General features: G+C 31.2%; 3 protein-coding genes across 4 annotated transcripts; all 3 read left to right on the forward strand.

Annotated features, from left to right (window-relative positions):
- Positions 1-1,288: 1,288 nt before the first annotated feature.
- Positions 1,289-5,856, forward strand: LOC100790621 (probable beta-1,4-xylosyltransferase IRX9H). 2 transcript variants are annotated; one of them, XM_041016349.1, is made up of 5 exons: positions 1,289-1,717; positions 1,957-3,025; positions 3,517-3,766; positions 3,948-4,170; positions 5,484-5,856. In XM_041016349.1, exons 2-4 carry the CDS (start codon positions 2,151-2,153, stop codon positions 4,122-4,124), a joined length of 1,302 nt encoding a protein of 433 aa, XP_040872283.1. In that variant the 5' UTR covers positions 1,289-1,717; positions 1,957-2,150; the 3' UTR covers positions 4,125-4,170; positions 5,484-5,856. The 2 variants fall into 2 exon arrangements, with proteins under 2 accessions (XP_040872283.1, XP_040872282.1); XM_041016348.1 differs by having other exon boundaries at positions 1,291-1,717; positions 5,499-5,856.
- A 969-nt stretch (positions 5,857-6,825) lies between these two features.
- LOC100791148 (stress-response A/B barrel domain-containing protein HS1) lies at positions 6,826-8,118 on the forward strand. The gene is made up of 2 exons (XM_003526436.4): positions 6,826-7,226; positions 7,796-8,118. Exons 1-2 carry the CDS (start codon positions 7,087-7,089, stop codon positions 7,983-7,985), a joined length of 330 nt encoding a protein of 109 aa, XP_003526484.1. The 5' UTR covers positions 6,826-7,086; the 3' UTR covers positions 7,986-8,118.
- Positions 8,119-15,918: 7,800 nt separating this feature from the next.
- Positions 15,919-21,736, forward strand: LOC100791679 (tocopherol cyclase, chloroplastic). The gene is made up of 10 exons (XM_003526437.5): positions 15,919-16,324; positions 16,398-16,642; positions 16,748-16,827; positions 17,569-17,645; positions 17,719-17,888; positions 18,335-18,432; positions 19,303-19,410; positions 20,511-20,627; positions 21,026-21,175; positions 21,268-21,736. Exons 1-10 carry the CDS (start codon positions 16,104-16,106, stop codon positions 21,442-21,444), a joined length of 1,443 nt encoding a protein of 480 aa, XP_003526485.1. The 5' UTR covers positions 15,919-16,103; the 3' UTR covers positions 21,445-21,736.
- Positions 21,737-22,609: the final 873 nt, after the last annotated feature.

The raw sequence follows: 22,609 nt of genomic DNA on the forward strand, positions 1-22,609 counted from the left end.
CTAATTTTTTTTTTCTAAATCCGTCGTTATATATATGAACATGAAAAATATATAATTTTAATCAATGTGAGAAATTGACTTATATACAATAAGATAAACATATAAATGAAATTTAAAATAATTGTTGAACATATTTTTTGTTTTGTGTGATTGTTATTGTAAAAATAACTACAATTATCCATAAAATGTTAAATGAAATAAATTCTTAGATTTTTATATAATTTTGAAGGTTTTTAAAAATTGACGGAATGCTTTACGATCTTAAAAATTTATAATGTCTTTTTAAATCTTATAGATTCATATTTTATAAATTCATTAAAATTCAAACTACAAAATCTTAATCATAAATTTTTTTTAAAAATATCTTAAAAGTCATTATATTCTTAAAAACTCTTTTAAAATTCACATTTATGTTAAAATATTCTTTTAAAATCCTAATCCATTACCTAACTTTAGTATTTATTGTTCAAACAATTATAACAATTTAATAAAATTAATATTATCAATTTAATCGATGATTGTATATTAAACCTACAACAACAACCAGTTTAATTGTATATTAAACTTACAACAACAACAAGTTCTGTTGCATATTATGTTTGATATATTGACAATTTTTCATCAATTAAAAGTTTAATAAAATCTTCCTTTGACCAAGAGATGAAGATATTTGGAAAGAGACTTATATTCAGCGGCCAATTATTTTTTCCTAGCAGGTTTGTACATTTTTTAAATAAAGTGATACATTCAATTATAATTTTATGTTCAAATTAAAAATAAAACCTGGGACCTTGATTGTAAGCGTCGAGTATCAATAACTTTTATCAATGATGAAGTCTCCTCCTAACATTTACTCCATTATCTCAGAAACATTTACTATTTATTGTTCAAACAATTATAACAATTTAATGAAATTATTGTGGTTATTTTAATCCTTAGTTGCACATTAAAATTACAACAATTATGTTTAGCATATTGACAAATTATACGTTACTTACTAAAAGTTTAATGCAATATTTTTTTTTTCTGAATATACAATATTTTCTTTTATCTAGGCCTGAGACCCGCTTTTATTTAGAATAAAAGTTTAGATTAGGTGAAAATGTAACTCTTTCAAGGTAAGGAAAGACCACTAATTTTAGTAAAGATTTATGGTAAAATTTATATATTTTCTATCAATAAAGAAAATTGTTTATTTTAATTATAAACAAAACTTGTTTTATATTGGACTCATAGGATTACCCAATCGCAAATCTTGATAGCAATTTTTATATAGATTCATTTTTTTTTCCTTTAATGTCTCGCCCATTGACATCGTCAATCACATGACAAAAGCGGTGTTAAATTTTCTTTAAAATTTTAAAGAAACATAGCACTGTCCCTGTCTTTATGTCTTTTTTTCTTCCTTTGCTTTCCTTTTTCTTGTTTTTTTGCAGGATTTGTTTTCTTTTTTTGTTTGAAGTTCCTTCCATTTAGATCTAAGACCAGCACAGTTTCCTCAACCTTAGAACTAGTTGCGCCAGAAGGGCATCACTCAAAGCTCAACTTTGCCATAGTTCTACTTTTTTAATGCCCCACTTGTTTGGAAAGTTGGAAGAATCGTGCTGCTTCATTCTGCTTCGCTGTCATTTGTGTAACTCAACTTGTTCCAAACTTCCAGTGTCAAATTGTTATGTTGCTAAAAATGCTATCTTTATACAAGACACCTTGATATTTGGTATGTGCATTTTCACAGTTTCTAGTGGTTCTTTCTTCATTATTGATTAATAAACTCATTTTGTTTGGTTTTATAGACACTTAAAAAGTATTTTTATATGCATTATGAAATGTGCTTTGCGGATTTTGAGGGATTTGAGAGGGCTTACTCTTGATATATTCTTGGAAGGATTGCTTGCAATTTACATTGTTTATGTACTTGACCTGATATGCTTTGCTTACATTGTTTTATTATGCCAGCTTTATTTTGCACCTTTGGCTCTGTAACATGGTCATCTGGAAGCTCTTGGTAAATGCCAATTGGTCATGACAGTTGTTGTTTTTGGCTTTGAAAGACAAGAAGAGTTTATGATTGTTCAAGAATTTGGATACATTCCTGCCATAACCGTGTTCACAGTGCACATTTGGGGATACATTGGTTTGGGTTTCTGTTAATGGCATCTATTAGAAGAACCTTGTCTCCTGTGCCTAGAGTTGGAACTGTAGCAAATGGAGAAGTGTGTTCAGTAGCTTCTCCATTGTCGAAGTCCTCGTCGAGTCCCCAGAACTTCTCACCGTCAGTTGGATTGGACTACCGTGCACTTGTGTTTGGTGTTTTCTCCCCGAGGTCTTTTTGGGCTCTTGAGAGATCAAAGCCAAGGGGGCAGCTTTGGAGGAAGGTGCTTTTCCATTTTTTCATTTGTTTCATTGTTGGTGTTTCTATGGGACTCATCCCACTTGCATCAACACACATGTCCTCAAATATCATGCCAAAACAACAAGCCTTCTCCTTTGAGATGATATCTGCTGTGGGGAATTTCCAGCCATTTGAGAATGTAAAGATAAATGTGACGCCATCGATCGATAAGGCTGTGAATTTTAATGCTACTTTTTATTCAACTGTGAAAGAACAGGAACTAATAGATGGAGTAGCATATAATGTCTCAGATAGCCAAATCAGTGAAAATCCATCTTTGGAGTCTCAGAAGCTTCTCATAATTGTGACCCCAACATACAATCATCTATTTCAAGCATATTACTTGCATCGCTTGTCTCAGACATTAAAATTGGTCCCACCTCCCTTGTTGTGGATTGTTGTTGAGATGACTTCTCAATCTGAAGAAACTGCTGACATCTTAAGGAGTAGTGGGATTATGTACAGGCATCTCGTTTGTAAAACAAATCTAACCAACCCAAGCCATAGGAGCATTCTTCAAAGAAATGTTGCAATGGCTCACATTGAAATTCATCGTCTTGATGGAATTGTTTACTTTGCAGATGATGATAACATCTACTCATTGGACCTCTTTCAGCAAATGAGAGAAACAAGGTCTTTCTAGTTTCTGAGATATTAATTTTGTTTACGTCTCTCTGCTTCTGTTCCACTATAGCTACTCTGATGCAACTTATAGTCGAATGTTTCTGATATGTAATGTATTGAGGCAATTTGGATAAGATAACAACAACTATACCTGCATTTAACTTATTATGAATTTCTGATTGTCACTTCTTTAAGGACAAGGGACATGGTTCAGATTTTGTTTGCCTAACCTATTTAAGGAGGGGTATAGGGACGGTCATCATAAGTGTTGTTGATTCACTTGGTGCCATAATGTTATGTATTTGTGTGTGTGTAGGAAAGTAAACAGTTAACACTAACGAGTAGTGTGACAATGTTTCTGTTATTCACCTCTCACTCTTCAAACAAATTGGGTTATGCTGAATGTTCTAGCATATTTGTCTTTCCTACATTATTTTTTCTTTTTCAATGGCTTTTTCATTCATTTATTAGTTGTGAGATATCCTCATTTTGATTTGCAGGCGATTTGGAACATGGACTGTAGCAAGATTATCAGGGGATAAAAGTAGCATTGTCTTGCAAGGGCCCATTTGTAATGGAAGTCGAGTAATTGGATGGCATACAAATGAATCAAATGGGAAATCTAAAAGATTTCATGCTGAAATGCCAGGTTTTTCCTTCAATAGTACAATACTATGGGATCCAAAGAGGTGGCATCGCCCCACTCTTGAACCTATCAGGCAACTTGACTCGGTCAAGGAAAGTTTGTGGGTTAGTAAATTAATATATATATTCTTTTTTAGTGATTTTATCTTTTTTGTAACATTATTTTCTGTGTCTGACCCAAGCTGTGAAAACATATTTAATCAGACTAGGTAACATCAATAAAGTAGCATTCAGAACCATACAACCTGAAATTGTGCCTCGATCAAATTTGCTTTTCTATATGCAGGTTAGCACATTGATTGAGCAGGTGGTTGAAGATGAAAGTCAAATGGAGGGCTTAATGCACAACTGCTCGAGAGTTATGGTCTGGCAGATTGATCTTGAATCATCTTATTCATCCTATCCTCAGAAATGGATTGCAAAGAACAACCTAGATGCCATTGTTCATCTTCCACTTGTGTGAAATCCTCAGATGCAGAAGTGGAGAGCAGTAAATTTTCATCCTGATTGTAAGTGAAATATTTAATCTCTAATACTTCTATATCCCATTTTGATTTGTTTTAAAATAAACTACTGGTCTGCAGTTTATATTTCAAGTTTTACTTAGTAGATGTTTGGAACAATGTTAAAATTTCAGTAACAGAAGTGACTGTTTATCAGATTTAAGTAAAATGACTCCTGATGAAATTAAGTCATCATTTATTACCCTAGGAAGATTTGCCATTCCTGCATATGTCAAGCAACCTGTCTCTGATAAAATCACCCGTTTATTCCTTCCATTCTTTTTAAATTCCTATTAAATTGAAAAAAAAAAAAAACTAGATTCAGCACAATCTGGCAAGATATCCCCCTCCTTCTCAACACTCATTCTTATTTATAGGCAACATGCCTTAACCAAACTATCTCATGTAACTAACTAACTCACTAATATAACCAACAAATAGGTAACTAACTAACCTATTGTAACTAACTACTAATGGTGGTTTCCTAACAATAATTGGTAAGCACCAAGCACTAGGGAAACCTTCCCTTAAAAACTAGTTGTCAAAGGTGAGAGAATCAAGCCACTTAAATACTCAATTGAGCATCCCATACTACTCAATGTGGGATTTAAGCACCCCATAAAATACCCAAGTCCCTATCATAGCATCATCCTTGAAAGCTGACGTCATGGCAGCTGCACTCTACAACACTTCACTCAGCCTTTTTTGTCATCCCCTCCGCAAGTAACCTTTTTTGAGATACTGCCAGCTCACTCCGATACCAATTAATAAGTACCTGAGCACCTGGAGAATCTTCCCTTAAAAAACTAGCTGTCAAGGGTAGAGAACCAAACTACTTAAGTACACTACACTGAACATCCCATACTACTCGAAGTAGAACTTAGGCATCCCATGAATACCCAAGTTTCTATCAGATAATCACTACTGAGAAAACTACTCCTAAGAGATCATCCAAGATATTTAAATGGAGGGAAGGAGATGGAATATAAATTTATCATTATATCCTTGGAACAGACTAGTAAAACCATTTTAGATAATTTAATTTTAGCCTAATTAGTGTAAGATACATTAATGATCTTATGAGATATTTTCTAGATATTTATATTTTGCAGCTGAAATTGCTTGAACTCTACCCGTGTCTAATAATTGAAACTTGTTTATATTGAATGTTGTGTAACTGTGAATCAATAGAGAATTATGTGTTGAATTTCTGTTCATATGTCAAACAAATCCCGAACAGTACATTCATGCATTTCTCGTGTTAAATTCAAACTTTCCCATCTCCCTGAGATGGTGTTTTGATTTAAAATTCATCTCAGCATTCTGCATTGCAGGGAAGATTATAAAGAATTGGAGGTCGCCTGCTAATGCTGTTATTTATCTTTACATGCTCCAGTGCCTACTCGGATATTCCATTTAACGTGACACACTGTCACTCCGGCACGTGATGTCGTAGTTGTCAATTGTGACAAAGTCCATTAATTAATGGTGCATTTTCTCCCCCCTAACAATTTGTACATTATAATAATTATACAGTTTCTATGAGTTGTACCACTCCAATATGTGGCATGTTTTGGATTTTGTAGAGTTCGTGGCAGGGGCAGGAATGTCTCAATTGGCCCCTGGTATATCTGTTGTTACAATTAAGCAATCTCTCCTGTAAAATTATGAGAGGAATTTTGAATGTCAAAATACTTAACAATTTTCACTGCTTTTGGAACTTGTGATTTTGTTCGTGTATCTATTACTGTGATTTTTTTTCTTAAAAAAAAAAAATCTTCCCCGGATGTAGTAAATGATAATCATTGTATGACTCCACGAGTGCATATATCAGTGCAATGGCCTATTAAATTTAAAGTATATAATTCCTAGTAATTTGAGTATAACAATACACACTATCATCAAAATTTATTGACACAAGTGGTTTGGTAATTGAGTTTCTTAATTAAGGTTTGAATTTGATTTTCAGCTTGGGCATAGAGTGACAATTAAAAGTACAATTTTATCCAAAAAAATAAGTTGATTAGGTGGGAGGGGAATTAGGCCTCCTGTTTATACAAAAAAAACACTACACAGTACACCCTATTATTTTCTAGCTTGCCAAACATGTTTTCAAACCCATAAATAAATCATTTTGGAGTCATTAATGGAGAATAGGTGGAAATATTGTTGTGCTCATCCTTAGTTTCTTTTTCTTCTTCTTTTCTCTCTCTATAACTTGTTTGGCTTGTAGGAATCAAAGAAACAAGTGAGAGGAAAGTTGATAAGAAATCATACTCTCTGTTTAACTAATTAAGTTAAACTTGTTTTCTTTTTCTATAACGAAACTCCTTTTAATAACTTTTTGTTTTCATTTATAGGAATCTCAGTCCTAAAGAAATTAAGTGAAATAAAAGTATATTGATTTATTTAAATTGAAAACCGTGAGTTTGTATGTGTAAAAGTATATCATGTGAGAGATTACAAGGAAAGCTAATTTTGACTGTTCAATCTTATTTTGATTTAAAATTGTACAATTGAGCATGTTAATTATTATGTAAACTTCATAGATATTTTAGAGAGAGGGAATAAAGAGATATTTGTGATTTTAGATGTTTGTGACTGTAGAAATTGTGTTTTTTCTTTTTGTAGGGTAATGAAAAGAAACAACAAAAGAAAGAAAAAAAAAAAGGACTACAATCTAGGGAAAAGGGTGCCCATATCGCCAGCTTGCAGAGCCAATCAACCCTAGCTCAGCAGGAGGGTGGCTATTTACCCTTAAAAATTTGACAAAACTACGGGGATTGATTGATAGAGCAATTTAACCTAAAAATTAAAAAGCTTTGATATTTTCAATAAATTATGTATTTTTAATTTTTTTGAGAGGTCTATAATACAATACTCGATGAGAAGGGATCAGATAAGGTTGTTGAGAAAGAAGAAATGGAGGAAGCAAAGGGAGTTGTGAAGCACGTTTTCCTTGCAAAGTTCAAGGACGACGTCACTCCAGAGCGGATTGAGGAGCTCATCAAGGACTATGCCAATCTTGTCAATCTCATCCCACCCATGAAGTCATTCCATTGGTATCATCTTCTTTATGTCTTTTCTTTTCTTTCTCACGCTTGCAATGCAATTCAACAACCCACTTAGATCAGGGCAAAAAACATCAACGTCTACACAAAACACAAACGGGGTCAGCAAAAAGTAAACCCCATTGACCGTAAAAATTGAATTTTTAATAAGTTCATTCAAATGGGTTTGCCCAGGTTAGCCAATGAATGAGATCTAAGTTCTGGTGAGCAGAGTGAGTGGATGTGGAATATTAATTGGGTTCGATTTCAAATTTAAAAATTGGAAGCAACTATTTGTTGCTTGCTTTGGCTTTCAACATAGAATTAGAATTCATTATGGAAAAATTGAATCTAATCCAAAGACACCATAAAGAGTGTTTGGCAAATTTACAATTACAATGGCTCAGGCAAGGCCTAAAGGAATAGAAGGTTTGGATTTTTGTTAAAGTTTACATGCTGTCATGTTAAGAAAGATGGAACTTGTATTGCATTGCATCTTACTTTCCAAGAATTTGCACTTGAACCCCTTCTAGTGGCTTGAGCAATATCTCTAATGCCCGTATATGAACTATGTATGGTAGGGGCAAGGATGTAAGTGCTGAAAACATGCATCAAGGCTTCACTCATGTGTTTGAATCAACCTTTGAGAGTACAGAAGGCATTGCAGAGTATACAGCTCATCCTGCCCATGTTGAATATGCAACTTTGTTCCTTTCCTACCTGGACAAAGTCATTGTGATTGACTATAAGCCTACCATTGTTAAGCTTTGATGGGAGAAGTTATGCCTCGTTCACTGCTAGTGTTCTTATAAAAATAAATTTGGTTTCCTATCTAAGCAATTCCTGTGTACACTACGACGCTCCTCCCGAGTCATATATTGAGTGTCATTCTCTGTTGTCTGGATATTGACAATTCTAAAAACCTTACTGATATAGGAATGTACTATTAAATCACTCCAATGTTTAAAATCAATAATCAGTTACCTATAATTTTACCTATATAAGTTCAAAATGATCAATCTGGATTGTTGGCTTACAATTAGGAAATTTGGGGTACATCACTGTAAGTTTATAGACAATATAGAGGCATGTAAGGGGTGATTTGGGTTTAGAAAAGTGAAATTTGTATATAAAGAATATCAGTATCCAATCACAAATTTATGTATCTTAACTTTTATAATAATTATTTTAAAAATATTTTTTATTGATTGATTGTATTAATTTTTTTATATTGGTAATGACGTTTTAGAATCACATTTTAATATTTAGAAATTAAACTAATTTATTTTAAAATGACATTTTAATAATGACTTTATTAAGCTATTATTTTTAAATATTAAAATCTACTAATACACTTGAAAGTTTCACATATTCCCTGTATATATAACCCAAAGCCTTGACGAGGTTCTTCTCCACCGTGTGCCACTGTCGTTGCTGATTGCTGGTTGCGGAGAGAGAAATGGAAAAGAAAAAAACAAAACAAAAATATTATTAAGTATAAAATTGTAATTTCAACTGCTTAACAAAACTTATCTACCATAGACTACTTAATTACCTAGTCCACCCGGACATCGCTCATATTTTAATAAAAGTAAATTACAATAATCATCCCCTATCATTGCATAAAATTCTATAAATTATTCTATTGTTTTTTAGCCTTTACAGGGTAACCGTCCTTATAAAAAAATTTAAATGTAATATTTTTTAAATAATTGAGATATCTAGTGTAATGTATAACGATTGCCAATGTCCATTTTTTAAAAATTAAGAAATTTAATATAGGAATAGATCAAAATCGGAAGAGCTTGTAAAACAAAACAACCAAAAAGTATACAATTATCATCGTTTCATCATTTATGAATAAAGCTTACATATATTTTAATTTCTTTATTAGTATATTAGCTTTTAGTTTTATTTCTTTTGAGTTTAAATTTTTGTTTTTTATTATGTTAGCAAAAATAAACACTTTAATTCAATTATATCCATTACATAATAATATGTTAATGTTAGTTGAAATTCATTTAAAATGAATTTATAAATAACTAAAATATTCCAAATTACCTATCACATTTTAATTTTAAAGAAAAGAGACATGAAACGATAATTTTTTTAATCTAGTTAAAACAATATTGAAAATATTATTGTACCACTATATAGAATTTTTTAAATTATTTTAGTTTCATTTCTGTCTGAACCATTGTATCTCTGAACAATGTCCAAGGTTGGCCTTGGGTTGTGATTTTTAAAACGCCACAACAATATAATTGTGGTTAATTACTCTTTATTTTATTGTAATCTTAAAATTAAATTATCTTTTTAATTATTTAATTGCATGCATTTTGGCATGTTATTTCATATGTCATCTTAAAATGGTTGTTGACATTTGATTAGATAAATGTCATGTCATAACTAAACAAAAACAAAGATTATTTTAAATTTTATAAAGATTAAAATTTAAAAAAAATGAAAGACTTAAGCTAAATTTAACCATACTTAAAAAGATTAAAAATATTTTAATTGAATGTTTCTTTGATAAGTCTCTATAAAATGAGAGTTTATTCATAACTTGATGAAATATTAATTATAGAAATAGATACAAAAAATATTTTTTATATATTACTTTTATAACTTTAAATAAGTTCTTACACTTGTCTCATAATTATTTATCCAAAAGATTGTATATGATAACAATAATATCAACAATTTGGGAGATAACACTAACATATGTTAGGAGTAAGAAAGTATCATTACAAGTATCATATGGTGACTTTCCATCAATATAGAGATCAATGTCTCTTTGTATTTCACATGCAACAAAATTCAAGATATAGAATTCTCTCTTGCTTTTAGTTTTATTTTAGTGGACTTGACTACATCGAGAACACCCTGATGAATCCTTCAAACATAACATGTAATAATCTTTTGCCTCAACACCATTAGGATATCTTCGAATCAATCTCTTGATTAGTTTGGTTGTGCTAGATATATTGACACTTGTTACATCAAGGACATATTGAATAAGATCAATAAGATTTGCATTAAGTGTTTCACCCTATCTTAAATTGAGAAGATAAAGACAAAGTTAGGATTTTTAGTTTGCACATTAAGTTCTATACATTGGATTGCATAGGAGGATTAAACAAATAAAAAGAAACTCTAACAATACCGAGAAGTTGTGAATCATTATTCACTTTGTCTTATTTCTTCTTTCTCTGTGTTTGACCTTTTTGTCTAATTTCTTTTTTACACCTAAAACTACACCTAGATTTATTAGTTTTGTTGAAAAAATTTCAATATTATACTCGAAACTTTCGGAGAATGTTTAATAACCTAAATAAAGGAAATGATTAGTTTTTTTTAACACCACTTGTTATCTGTTATGGGCAGGCAAAACAAATTAGCTTTCCTTGATTCTTATTTTAATTTTTTATTTTATTTATTAAAATTGTAGATAAATTCTTCTAATATAGCCATAGTTGTAGTTATCAAGTTGTGAAGTTTTTTTTTTAAATTATTGATGACTTTTTTAAAATATATAGAAATTAATAACTAGAAAACACTCTCATACAAGATGAGAATTTAGATTTATAATTTAGGAATAGACCACATCGTTTTTAAATGGTTTAGAGAAAAAAGCCAAAAATACTTTGATATTTTCAATAAATTTTCTATTTTTTATTTTGTTGAGATGCCTATAATACATGGTGATAAAGGAGATTTGGTTGTTCTGTTGTGAATGAAGATATGGAGGAAGCATAAGGAATAGTGAAACACGTAGTCCTCGCAAAGTTCAATGACGACATTGCCCCAGAGCGGATTGAAGAGCTCATCAAGAGTTTTGCCGATCTAGTCAATCTCATTCCATTGGTACTTACTTATTTCATCACTTTCTTTTTTATGTCTTTCTTTTCTTTCTCACACTTGCAATGCATTTCAACAACCAACTTTGATAAGGAAAAAGCTAAACCGTTGACCAAAATATTGTTTTTTTAATAAGTTCATTAAAATGGGCTGCCCAGGTTAGCTGATGAATAAGTACTACTAATTACTGATGAGCAGAGTGGATCACTAATTGGGTTGGTTTTCAATTTATTTATGGCTACATTTTGATCCAATGGATATTGTGCTTTTAGTATTCATAAATGTTATACTTAGTGGTCCATCCATAGCTAAAATTCTAGGGTTTCAGAACATGATTTTTGCTTTTTCTGCATTATAGGGTCATTTGTTATTTAAACAAGCAAGTATGATATTAGTGAGATACATGTTTAGTTCAGCTTATTAAAGAGTCAAAATAGCTTATTTTTGTCATCTTAAGTGAGTTTTTAAAACATAAGTGACTATTTTGTGAATATGTGATGATGGTTTAGCTTTCATTACCATCAATTTCCTTATGACCAAGACTACGAGTGTTTGGCAAATTTTACAATTTTAGTGGCTCAGGTCAGGCATAAAAGAATAGAAAATAGAAGATTTGATTGTTAGACTTATCTGCTGTCATGTTAGAAGAGAATAATATGAAACATTATATATAGGTGATTGAGAAATGTCATTCAACTATTGCGTTGCATTTTACTGTCTAACACATTTAAACTTGAACTCCTTCCAGTGACTTGATTAAAACATTTCAAAGCAATATATGAATTATGTACTATAGGGGCAAGGATGTAAGTGCTGAAAACATGCATCAAGGCTTCACTCATGTGTTTGAATCAGCCTTTGAGAGTACAGAAGGCCTTGCAGAGTATGTAGCTCATCCTGCCCATGTTGAATATGCAAATTTGCTCCTTCCTTGCCTGGAGAAAATCGTTGCGATTGACTACAAGCCTACCATCGTTAACCTTTGATTGGAGAAGTAATGCCTCGTTCATTGCTAGTGCTCTGATAAAAACAAATATGGTTTCCACTCAATATTTGTATGCACTATAAATTATGCTCCCTCTTATCATACATTGTTATTCTCTGTTATCTTGATCTTGGCAATCCTGAAAACCTTCTTGGTAGGACTATGTACAATTTAATCAGTCCATGTCCAAGGTTTAAAACCAATAATCAGTTACCTACAATATCACCTAAATAAATTCAAAATAATCAATCTGGATTGTTGGATTGCGATTGGGAAATTGAGGTACATCAGCGTAAGTTTATAGATTATATAGACGCATATAATAAGGTTGGTTGGGATGAGAAAAGATATAGTAGTGAAATTTGTATCTAAAGTATAGCATTTTTGGCAGATAATGATTTAATCAAGCTGTTATTTTTAGAGAGTTCTAAATATTTATGCGTGTTTGCCCGTGGTTGTTATACTAAAGAAAGGACATTCTTATAGAGGATTCAATGCAAATCCACATTGTTAGGGGCCTCAAGCTTGTTTGGATAATGTTTGGTCACTCCCAACTTACTTTTATCTCTATAAACTTCCTAATAGTCTGAGGTTCAACTCAAAGTACTATCAAGGTTGCTTTTTAAAAGTTTTGTTTTCCGTTAACTTCAAGTAAGATAGTTTAATTGTTATTATCCAAATAAAATCATTTTTTATGTACTTTTAAATAACAAATATCAAATATGAACCACGTTATAGTTTTTTAAAATCAGCATGAACCACGTTATAATAAATTCATTTTTTTTATGATCAAATTGAAGTTTACAAAAACATATTCTTCGTCATTCAAACTTATATTTATGAATTTTAATCTAAACTTACCCATCATTCTTTGTAATTAGATCAAGCATTACCATTTGCCAATTCACGTGATTGTAATATCCTAATTTCAAGTTCTGTTAAGCATTCTCGATCAAATGTACCGCACCACCATACACAAATACTTCTCTCTGTGTGTCTCTGTAGACGACTTCTAGCATTTTTGCACTTCTAAGGGTCAAACTCACAAATTCTATTTCTTAACACTTTACCAGTTCAATCCTAGCCACTAACAAGTCTAACTGTAGATTTTTTTTTTTAATCCAAGGAAATCAAACTCAGTTAGAGAAGTTTACAATAAACTCATATAATATACTGTTTAACGGCTTTAACCAACTAGAATGCATGTTTGAAAATTCGTTATAAAATGATTTTTGAGACAAATAGGCGTTACAATAATTTTAACTACAAATTAGTTAGGAGCTTGAAAAGCCTAAATATTTTATAATGTAAAATCAAGGAGAAGGACATAAGAATGAAGAAGATAGCATTAAATGTTGTCTCCTTATCCATCTTTCAAACTTGCATTTCCATCAACGCGCCTCGTAGCACACAATTCCGTTCTCATTCATAATAACAAGGAAAAGGAACAATTTCTAACTTACTCCCAATCGAACCCCTCACAGCGGGTACTTTACTCTCATTCTTCACTTTTAAACAATTCAATATTCTTATTAATCATTGAATAGATAACATTTTGATGGGACTACTCGGAAATTCTTCGAGGGTTTTTATTCCATCTTACAATCTCATAGTTAACGCGCAAATAGCCAAATAGAATCTTTTGGTTTTCGGAGGATCATGCATTTTATTTATATATTTTTTTTCTAGACATGATGACACTTCTGTGTTAAATTTTCTAATTAAGTTCACTGTTTCTGCATTGTGTTTGCATCAATATTGTTTCTTTCTTGGAATTCATGATCATATTCGTAAATTAAGAGATATCATAAATCATGCCCATAATGCGGACACTGTCATACAGGTTCGTGAAGAATTAAACCATGTTATATATATATATATATATATATTCAGAAACTAAGGAAAAACTACTCGAAATAAACCACCCTATTTGGGTGCTAACTTCCCTTGTGATTGTGACTGGTTCCGCTAATTGCCGGATCTGGAGGTCCAACAAAATTTAATGCATTTGTTGAAAGTTTTTAGTAATAAAATGTAATTTTTGTCTCCATTTTTTTAATTTTTTTTAATTGAGATATTTTTTCTCTATTTTTTAAAAATTCATATTTTTATTTCTCTATTTTTAATTGAGAAACTTGGCCCCCCACTTTTTTTTTTTATAAAATATACAAATTTAGTCCTATTTTTTAATTTCAGACTTCATTATATATTTTTAATTCTTTTTTTAATAAAAAAGTTTCTTAACATTTAAATAATTAAATAAAATATTTGTCATGTAGATGATAAATAAATACATATTGATCAATCTTTATAGAATACATAAAAATCAACGTTTGAAATTGGTCACAAAGATTAAAATTATGAATTTTAAGAAAATGGAGAACAAAATGTCTCAATTAAAAAATGTGGAACTAAAATTATGAACTTTTTAAAAATAAGAGAAAAAATGTCTCAAATTAAAAAATAGAGAAGCTAAAATCTTAGGTTTTAAAAAAATAAAGGAACAAAATTTACATTTTAACCATTCCATTTGTAGTGTGGTGTCAATTTCTTTGAAAAATAATTAAGTTGTGTTTTAGTTGTGAGAGATGAAACACATCGTCAAAAATAGAAATTAAACCAAATAAGGGTGTCGGTAGATCATTTAAAGGCTACTTAAAGTTAAAATTATATCATAAAATGTATAATTTTTTTAAATACCATGTAACTTAACGTTGTGGGATCAATTAATAGGAAATAGAAAACTTAAAATAAGTAGTTTAAATTGCACCCATTAAATTTTTTCTAAGATATTAGCTTTCAAAAAGTTATACATAATTATTAAAGTTTTGAATAACTTCACAATTGAATATGATAAATATAATAATTTCCATCTTAACTAATTTTAAGTTATTTCATTAAAATTATTGAAATAAATAAATATGATAAAGTTATTTTTATATCTTTAAATAAGTTTTTACATTTGTCTCATAATTACTTTTTCCAAAAGATTAAATATGATAACAATAATTATGACAACTTTGGATATAACACTAGTATATGTTGAGAGTAAGAAAGTATCATTAAAAGAAGTATGAGATGATAACTCTCCATCAATACATAGATCATCATGTGTTTGGATTTCACATACAACTAAATTTAATATATGAAATTCTTCTTGATTTTAGTATCGTTTCAATGAACTTGATTGCATCAAAAACATCTTAATGAATTCAATTCAAATATAATGTGTAATGATCTCTTGCCTTAACATCATTAAGATATCTTCGAATCAACCCTTTGATTAGTTTGATTATCATAATTATATTTACAGTGTTACATCAAGAGTATATTGAGCAAGGTCAACAAGGTTTATTCAACCTTAAATTGAGAAGATTAAAATAAAAGGTAGGATTTTTAATTTGCTTGCAAATTACATTCAATTCTACACCTTGAATTGCAGAGGGGGAGGCAACAAGTAAAAAAACACTAACACCATGAAGGTGAAGTTGTGAGTCATTATTAAATTTGTCTTATTTCTTCTTTTTTTGATCTTTGGCTTTTTGCTTGACTTTTTTTGTGATTTTCAATTGATATATATATATAACATAAAACTACACGTAGATTTATTAGTTTTGTTGAAAATTTTTAATATTAAACTCAAAACTTTTGGAAAATGTTTAATAACCTAAATAAAGGAAATAGTTAGTTTTTTTAGCACCACCTGTTATGGGCAGGCAAAACAAATTAGCTTTCCTTGATTCTTATTTTATTTATTAAAATTATAGATAAATTATTTTAATATAGCCATAGTTATCATATTCAGTTGTGAAGTTATTCAAAACTTTAATTAGTTATCATAATTATGTAAAATTTTGCAACCTAAGTGTAATGAATCATTTGAGCATGTAGCACGTGAGGTTTAACAAGTTGATTTAGTGGCTTTGGAAGGAAGGATAGAGTCTCCTGTTTTGAGTGGCACTGGTGAGTTAGCCGAAAGCAATTAACTAACAACTAAGTCGCACCGTTTTGTTCTGCTTTCCTACATTGCCATTGCCATTGCCATGGAAGCCAAGCTCTGGGAGTCTCCTCTTTTGTCTCCCTCACTCCCTCTTCTTCCTTCTCTCAATCTCCACTTTCCCTCTTCAACGCGCCTCCTAGCTCGCAGTTTCTTCTCAGACACCGTTCCCATTGATAACAAGGAAAAGGAACAACTTGTAACTTCTGTCAAACCTACTTACTCCCCTACTCCTCCCAATCGTCACCTTCGAACTCCTCACAGCGGGTATTTAACTTTCTTTCTTCAATTCATGAATTCAATGTTCCTATTTTTCTCAATTTAATTGATCAACCAATAGCTACCATTTCGATGGGACTACTCGCAAATTCTTCGAGGGTTGGTACTTCAAACTTTCCATTCCGGAACGGAGGCAGAGTTTTTGCTTCATGTACTCCGTCGAGAGCCCATCCTTTCGTAAACCACTGACGCCGCTCGAAGTGGCCCAATACGGCTCCAGGTTTACTGGTGTCGGTGCTCAAATTCTCGGTGCCGATGACAAATATATTTGTCAATTTTCTCCTGAATCACAATTCTTCTGGGGAAGTAATGATTTCCTTTACACTCTGCTATGTTCTTTCAACTTTCTTTATTTTTTCTGATTTTCAAATGACTCGTGGTTGGTATTCTGTGGATTTGAACAATGCTTAGGTAGGCATGAACTAATGTTGGGGAACACTTTCGTGCCCAACCAAAATTCTAAACCTCCAAACAAGGAGGTTCCTCCTCAGGTTTATTTTCAATCTCACTGTTAACATGCTAATAGAATGTTTTTCTAGACACATGACTATTCCGTGTTAAATTTTCTTCCTAAGGTGTTCCACCGATGAGTTCACTGTTTCTATTTTATGTTTGTTGAGCTTTGTGTTGGAGATTGATCCCACATTGACTATTGATATGGTTAAATAATTGGGAGGCAACCTTCACCTCATGAATTAGCTTTTGGGGGTGCTGAGCTAGACGTAAACTCAAATTCTAAGATGCTATCAGAGTCCATCCTAGTATCCTAGTGGTTGTTGTTGGGCCTATCTGATCATATGTTATTAGACAACCCGTTTATGTCCAATCCTCTAAAATTCATGTTAGAGATGCGTCCAGTTCTTCGTGGGGTATGTTGAAAATCCCATTGACTAGCACTATAACCATAACAGTGTATGTAAGTTAAGGTCTGAAAGACAACTCTCTCCTCATGAGCAACTTTTGAGGTTGATTAGGCCTAAACTCAAATTCTAAGACTTTAGGTGATTGTTTTTCAATGGCATTAATTTTGTTTCTTTCTTGGACCTTGGTTTTTCTTAGTTGGTAGTCCTTGACTGTCTTGCAAATTGCGATGGTTATTTTTCTTTCTTAAATTTCCAACTATTTTAAACTACCTTAGCAAATGGTGTATGTTCTGTCATATTTGGCTTCCAGCAACAAGTCTTGTTCTCTATTTCCACTTATTATGCTTTGTATTCGGTCATTTTGCTTAGGAATTTAATGATAGAGTGCTGGAAGGTTTTCAAGTCAGTCCCCTTTGGCATCAAGGTTTTATTCGCGATGATGGAAGGTGGGGGTTAGATTGCTTTTTAAGTATTGCATTGTTTGATTGTATTTGTACTTGACACAAATTTTAATTACAGGTCAAATTATGTAGAGACAGTAAAGACAGCTCGTTGGGAGTATAGTACGCGTCCTGTATATGGTTGGGGTGATGTTGGTTCCACGCAGAAGTCTACTGCTGGGTGGCTTGCAGCTTTTCCTGTTTTTGAACCACATTGGCAAATATGCATGGCTGGTGGACTGTCAACAGGCATTTTCTACTTGTTCAGCTATTGGCTATTTGATCTTTTATTTATTTTGTGGTCTAGTGTCCCACTTGTTATGTTATGTCTGAAATGAAACATGATAATTTTGTTTGAACTTTTGATACGAATCTATTATGTCCGTAAACTGCTAATGTGATTTGCAAAGTGATTGACATTTAGTCACTTAAAAAATGTTAAAACGTGAAGAAGATTGTAATGCTGAAAGGATTTAGTTGTTTCTAGAGCCACGATGAGACAGGAAAAGAAGAGAGGGAGAGAGAGTGATATTCACATTTAGAAGGTTAATGTTTTGTTTTAAGACCGGCTTTTTAGGATCCTGTTTGATAATCAGTTTGTGAAGTGCATTTGTTATTAAAAAAATAATCACTCTTGTTTGTGATATGATGTTTATGTCCTCATTCATTTTCCTCATATAAATATTGGATCTCAGGTTGGATAGAGTGGGATGGCAAGAGGATTGAGTTTGATAACGCTCCTTCTTATTCAGAAAAGAACTGGGGTGGAGGATTCCCAAGAAAATGGTTTTGGGTAAATATTTTTTTCATCATCGAAGTATATCCTTAGTGTTCATAAGTACATCAATTTCATGGCTTGCTACAAAACTTCAGATATAGCTGGTTGTATGTAAGCAATTACAAACCTTATTGTCTTTTGAAAATTATGGTTAGAATGATCTATTTCTTCATTTTATTTATATTTTTATTTCTTTAGAATAATCAATTGTCTATTTACTTAATAAGCACTAGATGCAAGAACAGTAGTCCTTATTCCGTAATCATCAGGGGCTTGAAGACTGTAGTAGATGAAGAGTCCTTTTGTTACTTGTGCGTCATGAAGTACAACTTGACAAAATATAATTTTATAAAAGGAGTAGCTTTATCGTGATTCATGATCATATATGAATCATAGAACACCAGTTGATAGACTGATAAAGTATAATTCTGAACATAGAAATCAAACACAATACAGTAATTGTTGTCCTAGAGACAGAAGTCTACTACAGTGAGTATTCTCTGTCCAAAAACTGCAAATAACATCAGACTTGCCTACTTACACAATCTGTTATCGGATATAATCCTAATACAAAATTGCCATCAGTTATTTTTGATGAATAACTGTCATCATGCAGTTTAATATAGAACTAATACTTAATTGCTAATACAGGATAAGTTATTTCATATCACATTCACTCCTAATAATAACTGGCTCCAATCCATCATTGGATCCTTCCTAATTGACCCACTTGGATGTTGGTTTCCATTAGTGTACTTGAATTTTTACAGCCGGTATTGTGGGTTAATATGCTTTTATGTTATATCAATATTCAGTTATTCTCACCAATACTTGGATTAATGTTTGTATATTTTTATGATCTCAAATAGTTGATGTCTCGTACAGGTTCAATGTAATGTTTTTGAAGGGGCTAGTGGAGAAATTGCTCTTACAGCAGCTGGTGGATTGAGGCAAATTCCTGGAATTGCCGAGACCTTTGAAAATGCTGCATTGGTAACTTTATACAGCATTTGACTATCAATTTGACTCACTTCATAATTTTATTTCACTGACTTTATTATGTAATATTAAGTTTTCCTCCAAAATAAATGAATCTATAGCTAATTTGAATTTTGTCCTTTTTGTCAAAATAACATTCTGCGCTCATGTTAAATATTCTCTATGATTTGAGAAACTCTTGTGTGAGGATGAAAACACTAAGTTCTTTTGATTTCTTCAATTATGTATCAATTGCATTCCTTACACTTCAAGGAAACCTTTCTCCTATGTAGTCATATGAGTGATAGTATTTCTAATGAAGTGGTTTAATTAGGTCAATATTTCTTTGGAAATTTTCTAATTAATATATCTAACTGTAGATAGTGATTTTTTTTTTAACTAAACCTCTAGATTTGTTGTTGAGAACTTGAGATTATAAACATTGGTCGGTCACTTAAGTCCTGAATTTTCTAAATCCTTATTTAGTCTCTAACTTTGCAAATTATTATTCACCTTAATCCCTTTCTACTTCATTTTTCATTGATATTAAGGGCTAAAGTGAATGAGTTTCTGCAATCAGATAAATAAGGATTTAAAAAGGTAAGGGACTAAAGTGACCGGTGCTTACAATCTTAGCGACTAATCTGAGGTTTATTCTTTTTTCTATGTAAATATATTTAAGGTCCTTGATAAATGGTCGAATTTTGTTTTGGGTCCCTAATAATTTTTGTTGTTGTTTTGAATCCCTGATATATGAAAACTTTTATTGAGTCTCTGCTATCAATTATGTGATGAGGGGTCACCTTATAAACTAATCTTCCCAACATTTTCAATAGTGGTGATGGTGTCATATCATCACTTAACTGACGACAGTGACTTAAAACAAAAGTTTTAAAATATCAAAGACTCAAAACAACATAAAAATTTATTAGGGATCCATAACAAAATTCGGTCATGTATCGGGGACCTTTAACATATTTAAGCTTTTTTCTATTTGTTCTATTTGCCATCTTTTGGTCACTACAAACAATTATTCTTTTCAGTTTTCTATTTTATTATTTTATAATTATTTTTTCTTAAATTTATAATATTTTCTATGTTGCCAACTGCTGCAGATTGGAATTCATTATGGTGGAATTTTTTATGAATTTGTGCCATGGAATGGTGTTGTTAACTGGGAAGTTACTACTTGGGGTTATTGGTTTATGTCAGCAGACAATGGCAGATATGTGGTAAATATATCTTTCTAATTACATTTTACTTTTTCCAGTGGTTAAGGGAGTTGTTACATACTACGCAGACCACACTAGTTGTAGTTGTTATTAAAGTTTTGCATCTGAGTTCCGTTTAGTGAGATCCAGGTTGAATGAGAAGAACATGTTAATGATTATAGGATAAGTTAGGCAGTGGGGATTGCTTTGAGAAACTTTGATTGAGCTTCTCGATCCAAGAGAAACAAAGTAGTCAGATGGGCCTTATTTGGCTAATGACAGACTAAGGCTGTGTTTGTGTAGGCGTTCAGCACATTGAACACCAAAACTTCCTCTCAGTGAAATTGTGTTCAAGGTGCATCGGACGCGAGCAAAGCTTAAAAAACCAAACAACACTAAATATTGTATTATTTTGGCAGGTTGAAATAGAAGCAACAACAGAGGATCCAGGTACAACATTGCGTGCTCCAACAGCAGAAGCCGGCTTGGCCCCTGCTTGTAAAGATACATGCTTCGGAGATCTAAAATTACAAATGTGGGAACGAAGATATGACGGCAGCAAGGGGAAGGTATCACTCTAATTCACTCATAAATTAATTGTTTTTCAGATTTGGTGTTTTTGAATGGAACATTCTGATGAATAATATTTGGTAAATGGCAGATCATATTGGACGTTTCAAGTAATATGGCAGCACTAGAAGTTGGAGGAGGTCCATGGTTTAACACTTGGAAGGGCAAGACATCAACTCCAGCAGCCCTTAGCCGTGTCCTTGAATTACCCATAGACGTAGAGGGCATTTTCAATCCTGTTCCTCTATTTAAACCGCCTGGCCTGTAGTCATTTGGTTTGGTATCTTCCCCTTTTTTTAGTTTTTAATCTAATCAGGCAGCATAATGCATGGTTTAATGTTATAAACTTTGCCGTAGTGCATCAAAGGATTCAGAGTTTCACCATAAGGATAGAAACTAGAAAGGGATTCTTGATTAGAAAAACACAATGTCTGTATCCTTAGATAAAAAGAGAGAATTAAAAAAAAAAAAAAGTTTACATGTGCGTGTGAACTAGGGAATACATAAGAAAATGTGTAATAACGATTTTTATATTGATATTATTGAATATATTATAATTTTATGGGAGAGTATTTAACCACTTTAAACTTTATCCCTTAAGTTTTAGTTCTGTTGTAATTGATCCTTAAATTTTATCTCTTGTTTTACATAAATTTTAATTATTTTTCGAATTTATTTTTTTGTAAATAGTCTCTTGTATTGAATTTAGGTAAAATTACTAACAAAAATGAAAATTCAATCATTTTTTTATTTTATCTCCCAATTATTTATTAGTTTATTTTTATAAATAACTTTTGCAAACATTAAATCACAATAAAATTTATAATTAGAAAACTCAAATAAAGACCTTATTGTTTTTTCTCTAAATTAATATTTTGATATTTTAGTATGTGACAGAGTGAATTATATAAAAAAAATAAGATTAAAAATTAATAAATGATTGCCATTTAATATAAATAATTTAACACTAATTTGATATAAAAAATTGTAAAAAGTAAATTCTAAGGATGAATTAGAATGAAATTATGTTCTTCAGAAAAAAATTAAATTAAGATCAAGATGTCTATTTAAAAAAATGGCAAAACTCGAGGATAATTAGAATTAGAATAAATTAAATTTTCCTTTAAAAAATAATAAATTTTAAAAAATTCACTTAATGTAATAAATGTATAATTTTACATTTTTATTTTTTATGCAATATATATCATTTTTTTAATAGTTATATATAAAGAAACCCTTATAAGTTATTCGGCCTCAAGTCCATAAAATGTCAACACTGATCCGAATTTTTCACATAAAGGGTGTCAATGGTTTGTAAAAAAAATATTATATTTAACGGATAATTTATTGTTACACGCTACATTTTAAAATGTATGTAATTGCACTTCTTAACTAATTTTATTTTGCAAATATTTTGAATAATCTACCTTATC

Source organism: Glycine max, chromosome 6, assembly GCF_000004515.6.
Source record: "Glycine max cultivar Williams 82 chromosome 6, Glycine_max_v4.0, whole genome shotgun sequence".
Lineage (NCBI taxonomy): Eukaryota > Viridiplantae > Streptophyta > Magnoliopsida > Fabales > Fabaceae > Glycine > Glycine max.

What these genes read in the sequence shown, in the direction of transcription:
- LOC100791148 (XM_003526436.4), top strand. Translation starts at nt 7,087, where the DNA reads ATGGAGGAAGCAAAGGGAGTTGTGAAGCACGTTTTCCTTGCAAAGTTC. An exon ending in CCCATGAAGTCATTCCATTG is followed by an intron (nt 7,227 to 7,795) that starts GTATCATCTTCT and finishes TATGTATGGTAG; the next exon opens with GGGCAAGGATGTAAGTGCTG.
- LOC100790621 (XM_041016349.1), top strand. Translation starts at nt 2,151, where the DNA reads ATGGCATCTATTAGAAGAACCTTGTCTCCTGTGCCTAGAGTTGGAACT. An exon ending in CAGCAAATGAGAGAAACAAG is followed by an intron (nt 3,026 to 3,516) that starts GTCTTTCTAGTT and finishes TTTGATTTGCAG; the next exon opens with GCGATTTGGAACATGGACTG. An exon ending in CGGTCAAGGAAAGTTTGTGG is followed by an intron (nt 3,767 to 3,947) that starts GTTAGTAAATTA and finishes TTCTATATGCAG; the next exon opens with GTTAGCACATTGATTGAGCA.
- LOC100791679 (XM_003526437.5), top strand. Translation starts at nt 16,104, where the DNA reads ATGGAAGCCAAGCTCTGGGAGTCTCCTCTTTTGTCTCCCTCACTCCCT. An exon ending in ACAAGGAGGTTCCTCCTCAG is followed by an intron (nt 16,828 to 17,568) that starts GTTTATTTTCAA and finishes CATTTTGCTTAG; the next exon opens with GAATTTAATGATAGAGTGCT. An exon ending in TTTATTCGCGATGATGGAAG is followed by an intron (nt 17,646 to 17,718) that starts GTGGGGGTTAGA and finishes TTTTAATTACAG; the next exon opens with GTCAAATTATGTAGAGACAG.